Source organism: Helianthus annuus, chromosome 12 (assembly GCF_002127325.2).
Source record: "Helianthus annuus cultivar XRQ/B chromosome 12, HanXRQr2.0-SUNRISE, whole genome shotgun sequence".
Taxonomy (NCBI): Eukaryota; Viridiplantae; Streptophyta; class Magnoliopsida; order Asterales; family Asteraceae; genus Helianthus; species Helianthus annuus.
In genome coordinates, this window is record NC_035444.2 from 56,831,430 (window position 1) to 56,842,803 (window position 11,374).

The 11,374-nt window shown below is 32.4% G+C and overlaps 1 protein-coding gene across 1 annotated transcript; it reads right to left on the bottom strand.

The window, feature by feature from the left end:
- Nucleotides 1-2,060: 2,060 nt before the first annotated feature.
- On the bottom strand, nucleotides 2,061-5,406 carry LOC110892917 (protein FAR1-RELATED SEQUENCE 5-like). The gene is made up of 6 exons (XM_035981271.1): nucleotides 5,385-5,406; nucleotides 4,771-4,796; nucleotides 4,163-4,660; nucleotides 3,636-3,893; nucleotides 3,027-3,419; nucleotides 2,061-2,684 (listed from the first exon to the last, which is right to left on the bottom strand). The coding sequence occupies exons 1-6, from the start codon at nucleotides 5,404-5,406 to the stop codon at nucleotides 2,061-2,063; spliced, it is 1,821 nt and encodes a 606-aa protein (XP_035837164.1).
- Between the last annotated feature and the right edge of the window lie 5,968 nt (nucleotides 5,407-11,374).

Sequence of the window (11,374 nt, forward strand, 5' to 3'; positions counted from 1 at the left end):
GGATAATTTTCATATAACGCAATATTTGGATGATATATTTAAAATGCACTTATTTGTTTGTTATTTTAAAACGCAATATGTATCCTTTAAAATTATTTAAACATTATTTTGAAAAAAATTTATAAAATATATATAAAATTTATAAAACGCAACATTTTAATAGTATGCTATAACTCAACATTGTCTATTTAAATTATTACAATGTTTTGAAATGCTACTTATTATAAAACGCAATGTTTTTTCTAATTATTCATTTCCAAACATATAACGCAATATAATTTATAATGCAATGAATTTTTGTTTTACAATTTTTATAACACAAAAAAAACAGATTAATAAAACAAAAAAAAAACTGATAGCTTAATGACAAGAAACTGATTAGACAAAAAGCCTTAAAAAGCCTTTTGGATTCCTGATATAAAATACTGTATGATTGAACAATCAATTCAAAGAAAAAATAAAAAATAATTATTTTTATTATTAACACAGTTGATTTAAATTCCTCTACCAATCGATTATATAAGAACAGAAACCCTAAACTATTTTCACATTGCTCTCATCATACACCAAAATACACCAAATACCCAACACACACAAACCCTAAAATGGCTAATCAACAACTATCAGTTTGGTGGGTTAAAAGAGGCAATTTCGTTCTTCAATTCCTTGATGGAAAAAAATAAAATACCATTCCGTTGCTTCTGTTCTTCAAAACTGCAATGAAAATGTTTTGAAAAGGATGAACGAAATAGGTATATCACCTTCTTGTTACATAGATCTAACAGCTGCACTGTTCAGAATTCTACACAAAAGATATGGTAATCCGAATCAAACTGCAACTGAAGATGCCCATGTTACATCTTGGGAGTTCATTGAGGAAACTTTCAAAGTTTCAGTGACTTGGGACGATGGTGATGTGGAGATGTATGACCCAAAGGACATATCTACCAGTGAGGATCTAAATTTTTTGAAGCAGTTATCTGAAATACCAATCATCAACAACTCTGCTAGCAAATTTGCAGAGAAGCTTCAAAACGCAGTAGTCTCACATGTTGAACTTTGGGTTGAATCTGAAAGTGATCAGGAAATCCCTGATGGAAGCTTAGGGTTCTCATCCGATGAAGAAACAAACTTTGATCCATGAAGCTGATCATGCTAGTAATTTTTCTTTAATTTTGTGGTTTGAAAACATCATCTTTGTTTAAAACTATCATCGTCTATATAACGCAGTGTTTATTATATCCACTTGCATTTCTTGTTTAATTTTATGTATGATCTGTGTGATAATAAAACGCAATAATCAAAAAATACCATTTAAAGTATATTGTTCTATGTATAAAACGGAATAACAATATACTGTTATCATAAAACTCAATTAACCAAAAAAAGCTGATAAGTGATTTGGAAATCCCTGATTGAAGCTTAGGGTTCTCATCATTTCTTGTTTAATTTGATCTATGATCCGTGTTACAATAAAACGCAATAATCAAAAAATACAATATAAAGTATAGTGTCTATTATATCCACTTGCATTTCTTGTTTAATTTTATGTATGATCTGTGTGATAATAAAATGCAATAATCAAAAAATACCATTTAAAGTATATTGTTCTATGTATAAAACGGAATAACAATATACTGTTATCATAAAACGCAATTAACCAAAAAAAGCTGATAAGTGATTTGGAAATCCCTGATTGAAGCTTAGGGTTCTCATCATTTCTTGTTTAATTTGATCTATGATCCGTGTTACAATAAAACGCAATAATCAAAAAATACAATATAAAGTATATTGTTCTATGTATAAAATGCAATGTTTATGATATGCACTTGCATTTCTTGTTTAATTTGATCTATGATCTGAGTTACAATAAAACGCAATAATAAAAAAAAATATATTGTTGTTATCATAAAACGCAATTAACCAAAACAAACTGATATTTATGAAGGATGTCACAAAAACGCAGTAACAAAAACAGATGAAACCTATACATCATAAAACGCAATGACTAATTTTTTTTACTTATTGATATCTGATGTTGACAGAATTTGTATACATAATTACATTGCATTGCTAGAACCTATAGCATTAGAAGAAACCTTATCTTTACATGTGCGACTGTTATGTCCTTTTCCACCACATACACGGCACGATTTCTGGATCTTTGATGATTTCTGAATTGCAATCTCACGATTAGACTTGATCCTTTTTTGTACACCGCATCCTTTGGTCCTTATTTTGATCGGGACACGAATCATAGAATCTGATTTTTCTAAGTTCCATCCAATATCAGCAAATCTTTCTTTGCGACTAGGAGGCGGCGCAACAACCATAACCTCATCCGCTTTATCAATATAACTTTTAATATGATCCCTGTAACGACACGGCTCATCAAAATCGCCAACCAGCCTATTAACCACATACTCATTTGCAACAACGATTTCTCTATAAACTTTATCAATTTCACTATTCCTACCAATTTCATCAAACCGAATATTGGAATGATTTGATTCAACTGAAACAACATCTCTCATCCATCTTCTATGAACATATCTTCTAGGAAACTCAGTTATATCATCATACCGTAATACGTAAAATATATGGCGGCACAGTATACCAAATTGTTCAAACCGTTTGCAAGAACAACTTATACTTAAACCATCTTCTTGTTTGTTGTATTGCACCTGTAAATAAGATTAAAAAGCTATATAAAATTAGTGAAATGTAATATAAAACGCAATGAATAATAAATATAATACAGATATAACTATATGATCATATAATGATAAAACGCAAAAAAAGATGGAAAAATAAAACGCAATAGATATTTAAAACAATATAAATTTAAAAAATACCTTGAAAAAAGATGTGCATGGCTGTCTGAAATCCTTTATTTCAAAATATTGAACATCACCCATAGTATCAAGAGACTTTGACATACGCTTTGTAATGGCAGCATCAATTTCAATCTAAATATCCTTAAAAATTGTTTTGGTATATATTTCTGATGCTTGTTTCTCCAATACAAAATCACTCCAGGGCTTACACTCAATATACCTTGTATCATGATCATTCCTCCTATGCTCATGCCTTTGAATATCCATTGCAGTCTCAAAATGAGTGAAAAATTCAACAAGTGTACATCTTGGATTGCAAATTTGACCAAAGAAGTAATTCTCGCTTTCACATCTTGACGTAGTACGCATAAGACCAGCCAAATCCTCTCCATGGTAATAAGCAGGAATCCAATCAAATCGAAGATCGTACATATCTTTTAACCACTCATGATTTTCCAATCTAAAAGTAGACATTATTGAATGCCACTCAGTTTCAAAATCTTCTGGAATAATAGTATCATTCCAAACAACATGAGTCATTCTTGTATTAAAATCAGTGTTTGCTGACAAAACAGGACCAACCTGAATAAAAAGTAATAAAATTATTAAACATAAAACGCAACAATTTAAAACCCAATATATTGAAAATGATAAACATAATGCATTGATGGTAAAAACGCAATTGTTTTGTAATTCTATTGATAAAAATGTTTGAGGATCTTATTGTATAGTACATAAAACACAATAATAAAACAATATAAAATTGTAGTTTGTTATATCATAAAACGCAGTTAATACCTTTGTCTTCAATTTCTCCCATATATGCCACATACATAACCTATGCCTACTTCTTGAAAGTACATCCTTAACAGCTCTCTTCATTGCAGCATCTTGATCAGTAACAACAACTTTAGGCTCACTTCCAAAAGCATTAACAAAGCACCTTAAAAGCCATCTATAAGAATATGCAGTCTCCGAACCAAGTAATGCACCACCAAATGTGACATTCCTAAAATGATTATCAATACCAGTAAATGGTACAAAAACCAAATCATACTTGCATAAAAAACAAATTAAAAAAGCATTAGAAAAATTAGAACATGATATATAACGCAATAGAATATATAACGCAATAAATGAAAAAAACTTACTTGTTTGATTTATAAGTAGCATCAAAACCAAATATGTCACCAAACACTGTATAAATTTTTTTTTGATTGCTCATCAGCCCAGAAAAGTCCTTTCAATCTTCTATCTTCACCAATAACATAATCACATGTGAAACCAGGACAACATTCTTTCTTCCTAATAAGACGCCTAACTACCATTTTTGCATCATACTCTCCGATGTAAAGATTCAAATCCCTTCTATAATTTTTACAATCAACTTTACTAGCACCAACTTCACCAAAACCACCATACATTGTTTTCATAATATTGAATGCTTTAACAGGTCCAATATTGATTGCAGACAATCCAGATATAAAACTTTCTTTCACATAATCGATACTTCTGGCAGCCGGCAAGAAATGAATATCTTCATCTTCAACAAAGATATGATTATGTTCTTCTTCAAAGTAGTAGATTTTAAACATATTATTGTTCTCTAATATTAATTTCACATGAGCATTGCATCCAACTCTTTTTGAACCTATATTACGTCTAACAATCTTTTTACTATTCTCAACTGAACCAGAATCTATTTCTTTGCTAACATGAAATCCTTCTTTTGAACAGACAATATATCTTATTTTCACTAAACCACCACCATTTTTCCAAGAGGTATTTTTTCTTGCAGAAAAACCTGCAGCAAGTGCATATCTCTGATAAAACGCAAAAGCCTCATCAAATGACTTAAAAAACATTCCAACAGCAGGTGTAATGGATCCACTGACTTAGGTTTGAAAAACTTTCTTCCACTGTTTATGCATACACGTTCCTCCCACTTGGAAATGTTATCTGAAACAATTAAAAAAACTATAAAAAATACAAACATTTAAAGTTTATATATGAACTAATATGGATAAAAGCATAAAAAGCAATACGTTCAGTAAAACGCATCATGTGATCTGAAACACTTAACAAATAATCATAAAACGCAATACAACCTATATAATATTGTGTTTAGTGTTAAATCTCAAAATATGTTAATAATAATTTAGAAATACAGACCTTTAAGGTTTGTATATGAACTATTATAGATAAAAGCATAAAACGCAATACATTCAGTAAAATGCATCAAATGATGAACAAACAAAAATTGTACAACAATAACAGTTATAGCTTTATATAGCTTTATATTACATAAATCATAAACTAAAAGTTTGAATGCATATAATTTAATTAATATCATAAAACGCAACTCTTCACTAAAACGCAATAAATGATGAAGAAACAAAACAAACAAATTATGTTAAATTATACAACAATAACAATTAAACTTATGAAAAATCAAATATTAATTACAGAAACACGAATTATAAAACGTAAAACAATGAAATTCGGAAAAAATAACAAAAATTTACTCAAAATTGAAGCTAAACATACCAGCAGAGTCTGAAGAAGACATTGAAGTTATCGAATTAACGAACGAAACAAGATTAATGTTTGAAAAGAGGTGAATTTGCGATCGATGGTGATTTAGGGTTATAGAATCTTCAATTAGTTATGAGAGTGATGAACTAAGAAAAGAGGTAACAGAATCTATAATCGAATTAGAACGAAGATATGATAATGTAAAAAGACGAAAAAGCCCACGCGTCCAAAAATTTAAAAAAAGATGATGAACGGCTAAGATTGCTTCCTATACTTCCTAGCCAAAATAAACTTCCTATTTGATCTTTTCCCTTATTTTGTATATGTATTTTATTTTTAAAACAACATATTAGCTTTTTTTCCCTATCTAATTAAGGGGCTGTTTGTTTACCTCTTAATGAGGCTCTTAATGGTTCAGACCTCTTACTGGTTCAGCACTTAATGGTTCAGACTCTTTGTTTCACGAACAGATGTCTGAATGGTTCAGACATTTGTCTCTGAATGGTTAAGATTTATACAGAGTCTGAATGGTTAAGACCTATAATCTGAATTAGTCGGACATTTGCCTCTGAACGGTTAAGCATTATACAGGCTCTTAATGGTTCAGAACTCTTTGTTTCACGAACAGATGTCTGAATGGTTCAGACATTTGTCTCTGAATGGTTAAGATTTATACAGAGTCTGAATGGTTAAGACCTATAATCTGAATTAGTCGGACATTTGCCTCTGAACGGTTAAGCATTATACAGGCTCTTAATGGTTCAGACCTCTTATTGGTTCAGCACTTAATGGTTCAGACCTCTTACTGGTTCAGCACTTAACCATTCAGATGTTGCCAAACAGCTCCTAACTTATTTTCTATTTCTTTATACTTAAATTACACACTCTTATATTTTTAGTAAATCGATTCAACAACTTTTTCTCTTTGACGAAACACGAGTTGATCATTATAACACAACCAAGAACACATTCTTGATTTTTCGAGTTTCGGTTTAAAAAAGGAACAAAACAGACCTTATATATTTTTTTTAGTGGGTATTTGTGTTTAGACATTTTTTTAACTTTTGTTTTAGTTTGATTTTGTGGGTCACTCTATAAAAGTATATCATAAATAATATAAGAGTCAACGAGTTGATATAATTTATAAATATTTAAGTTCCTTGATCATATATAAAAACATATGAAAAACAATCTACCTATTATACTAAAAAAATACACTTAATGCCACATGTCCTTTTCTTAAACCATTTTTAATTGATGTGGCATCTCTCTTTGAGAAGATAATTGGTACATGGGCGGCAAATTCATTTCCCCTCTTTCACGCGCTTCTCCAGAACCTTTCCTTTTAACAATTCTCCGCAGAAACCCTAATGGACGCCACCATCATCTCTCTCACCCCTCTTCTGAGAAACCCTAATGGACGAATCCATCATCTCTTTCACTATTTCCCCAGGTTTTTATTTATTCATTCTTATTTCAATCTCACTCTCCATTGATTCTTCTCACTCGTTCAAGCATTGCATTTCTCATACTATCATTTTAAACATGTAATTCAGGAATAGAAGAGGGCGGTAGTGCTGTCACTTAAGCATTGCATCTCTCAAACGATTTGTGGTAATTCCGTTGATTAAGTGCTATCTTATTTCAAAGTTTAACAGGATACCGTCAACTAAATGCCATATTCTTTCAATGATTAATTGAATTTTTTATGTTCGAACATGATTTGAAGCTGTGCCAAATGGGGCTTCAAATGCGTTTTAGGGTTTTATGGTTATGAACTAAGTGTGTGATCGTGTGGGTGTAGGTTGCAGGGGAAACAGGAACAAAGGCTCCGATAAAGTTGTGGTTCATAACAATAGCTGGTAAAGATGTGGTGTGTATAAGATCATTTCGGTTGAATTAGAAGGCTTATAAGATAGAGTACAAGACAATTGAGAGTGTGTTGAAGACTATAAATCCTCACACTAGAGAGGTTCGTTAATGATCCATTAACACTCTGCTTTCTTCAATAAATTTACTTATTCATAACATTGATTTCGGTATTATACACATTTTATGACTTTTTAATGTATGTATTTAGGTTATTTGGTGGTCTTTTGGTATTTTAAAGTAGTATAGATTATGTATGAAGGCTTCAAACTTTGCATTGACATTTGAAAAGTCCTTATTCTGTTGGTTTACCATCATTCCCTAATTTACTAATCTATGTTGTTACAGCAACCTGCTACTGCAATTGGCATGGATGCAAATGCCATCTTGGGTAAGAAAAAAGTTGCAGAGCAGATTTCATGGTCTACAATGATATTTTAAATGAGGACCTTCATGAACATCAGGTTTGGTTTGATTCTTATTTCAATTTGTTTTCTTCTATTACAATTTAATCAGAATTTTTGCTGGCCATGATTACTTCCTTCAAGGGTAAGAAGACCCTTTTATTACTGCTATGAACAGTTCTTGGGTGTTAATGTTTCAATCTCGGTGCCGCCTATCACGTATGACACCGGGTCTATTTCTCAGTCGATGTAATCATTCAAGGCGTTGGCGAACAACATCACGACTTGCTCTGGCGAGTAATCCTTCACAGAATTGGCGAATGACGTCATGACTGGTCATCTGTTTTCAGTTAAGGTAACCAAGGTGTCCCCTAATAGTTTTTTCCTAAGTCAAATGGATATTTTTTTTATTAATCTAATCTGGATGCTACAATTTATGGTTAATGTGTGTTAGGTGTGTTAGGGTTAGGGTTAATTGCGAGAAACGTTATGAATACGATTTGTTGCTTATTGATGACTTCTTTATTGATTGTCCAAAACTGAGCTTACCTGATTGTGCTTGCTTAATTTGGAAGTTGGTCTATTATTTATTCATGTACTGGTCATTTCATAACTAAGCCTAAAAATCAAAACCGTCATGTGTTTGTATGACTATTTCATAAATTCTAAAATAAATATTTTAACTTCACAACTGATTTGACGAGAGTAGATTGGCTAAATTTGCATCATCTTAGCACTTAGTTTGAATAAGGACATGTTTTATTTGATGAATATCCTTGAATAGTAGTGCCTACTTGCTGCAAACAGTTTCACTCTTCTTTCATTTGTTTTGTTGTCAAACAAGCTCGCAAATTTGCTAATTAACTCTATTTTTGCTTTCAATTGTGAGTGTTGTTTGGATAGACTGACTCATGATTTTTTACAGATAATTAACCTAAAGATATGATATGCGTCAACACTATAAGTAGAGCTTGATCTTTATTTACAAAAGTATTTGTTTGTTGTTGCTGTTAGAAGGAACTGGCTCTGATGGGAAAGGCAGTTACCAATCAAAAACCTAAGTTGTTATTGAGAAAGGACCTCAACTACATGTAAGTACAAAGTAATTAATTCTTATATTAGAAGGTAGTTTGTTTAAAGACATATTTAAGTATGCATTATAGGCTATCAAGATTATATTACGATTCTATTCTTTTATTTAATTCATACTTTTTTTTATTATGTTGGTTTTTGTTTTTAAGTTGTGGTTTAAAAGGCCGAAAATATGTGGAGGATTGTAATGTGAAATGTTGGAGGCGCCAGAGGCTTATCCTCTCAGTTAAATAAAATGATGTGGCATCTAGAAAAAGTAAGTGTTTTAAAATTTTGAAGCTGTGGTTTATCTTCAATTTTTGTTATTACATAATTTACATACTATAAGTAGTAATTTCAATCTATGTTCTTTAATATTCTGTGGTAGGGATGTGCTCGGTACCAACCAATACTGAACCGGTACCGAAAATCCCAAAAATGGGTACCGATACCGAAAATACCCTGTACGGTCCGGTTCAATACCGGTACGGACCAGTATACTTGAAGGTAAAAACCGGTACCGAAAACACAAAATGTCCGTATAGGTACTGAAAATTGAGTATGTTCGGGAAATTTGGAACCGGTATCGGTTCCGAACCAGTACCGGTACCATTTGCTCATCTCTATTCTGTGGTATGAAAAAGTTAAGTTAAATACATCAACTTCTGGAACTACACAATTTTTTTTACATTTTTAGGCAAAATGAAATTGATTTTGAACTGTTGGTAATCTTTTGCGGGCGATTGACAATGTTATCCATTCTGTAGCAAAGTTAAACTACATGTCTGCTGGGTAGATTAATGTCCCCATTGTGTGTAGGGAATCAAATAGGACCGCTGCTGGTGTTAGTGCTCAACATTCCTAGGTTTGTTTGTAGAGGGAAGATCCCCACACCAATGGCTCTAGGGAACAACGTCTAACTTTAAACATGATGGCATGTGCATTTTGTGAAGTGGCAGCTGAAACAACAGATCACTTATTGGTTCGATTTTGTGCTGCAGATTCAGTGTGGCAGGAGCCATCTATATGGCTAAAAGTTCCAAGGAGTTTATGGAATACGAGGAACCGGAAAGTCTTTTAATGAAAGGAACACTTCGATTTATAAAGTGGTGGAAGAGATAAAGGAAGAATTGTTTGAATGTGATTTAGATATGATTAATCTCATTTTAATTGAAGTTAATAGGCATAACCGTTCTTAATTTGTAGTCTTAAAATATATTTACGAAAAATGTGAATGAGATCGGAAGTTGAAAGTAGTCACTTGATGGGTGATTAAATTGTAAAAATAAATATAACCATATGGTTGTGATCCAGTATGAAATTTAAGGAATTATAAGGTTGTAAGCTGATTGGAATAACTAAAAGAGTAAAAGGCATATGGTTTTGAGATTATTTAAAATGATACTATTGAAATTCATCTATATGTATAGCATGGATTACTATGATACTAGCCACTAGGTTACTAGTTTAAATGTAGCATAGTGCATTTTGATGTTTTCTCAAGTTTTGGAAGAACTCGGGATGGTAAACATTTGATTGAATGGAAATTTGAATCGTAAGACCTGTAGATGGTGTATTATACGCTCACTGGCGCTGGTGAAATATGTTCTTGCATAAGCCAACCAAATACGTTAAGAAGAGATGGGTCAGTGTAAAAAAATACGTCGACCGACACATTTTTCGTCAGATTGGGCTTTCGGTTACGTGGGTTTGTTTTATTCAATTATGTACACCCACTTAGTTAGACCAAGCGGTATGGGGGCCGGCTTAGGCCCGGCGCCGGCCCCCACACCACCCCCTCTTTCCGTCCCGTCCTTTCTGGCTCCCCATAGACGAATTCGACGAGCCCGTTTTCAAAGTTATAGCCGTTGATAACGGCTAGAATTATTAAAAAAAAAAATCTTTTTCACTTTAAATATATACCCTCTTTTCATCCATTTTTTATACCATTCTTCTCCTATTCTCATCCATTCTCATCCATTTTTATAAAAAACACTCCCATTTTTTATACAATCATGAATCCACTCAACCCGAACAACCCCAACCCGAACCAACCTAACTTTTTTTCGAGTCCCGCTTACACTCTGGCTATGAATCCTTCGTGGGTGTCTCCACAATTTACGTTTTCGGATTTCCAACAATCACCTAAAGTCTTCTCCCAAATGTCCCAAGTTCAACAAATGCAACAATACCAAGCACTACAACAATTTATGCAACGCAACTCGGTTCAACTTGATCAATTCCAATCGCAACCGCCAACTTCCCAACCGCAACCCCCGGTTCAACTTGACGATGATGAAGAAAAAATGGACGTCGTAGGTTATTTAGTTTTTTAATCGTATCGTAATTTTTTTTTTCGTTTTTATGTTTTCCGTTTCTAGGATTAGTAATTTTTATTTTTAGGAAATGTAATTTTTTTATGTTATGAAATGAATTTATTTATGATATTTTATGTTGTATTTTTTAATTTTTATGAAGTTTTTAATAAGTTAACAAAAAAAAATAAGAAAATTGTAAAATAACTAGGTGGGGTAGCCCCATCCTCCACCCCCCTCAAAAATGGAGGAGGCATCCTCCATGTGATGGTGATGTGGCGCCTACGTGGCGGCCCATCCTCATAAGTATGAGCCTCCCCATACCCACTAGTCTTATTGTTAG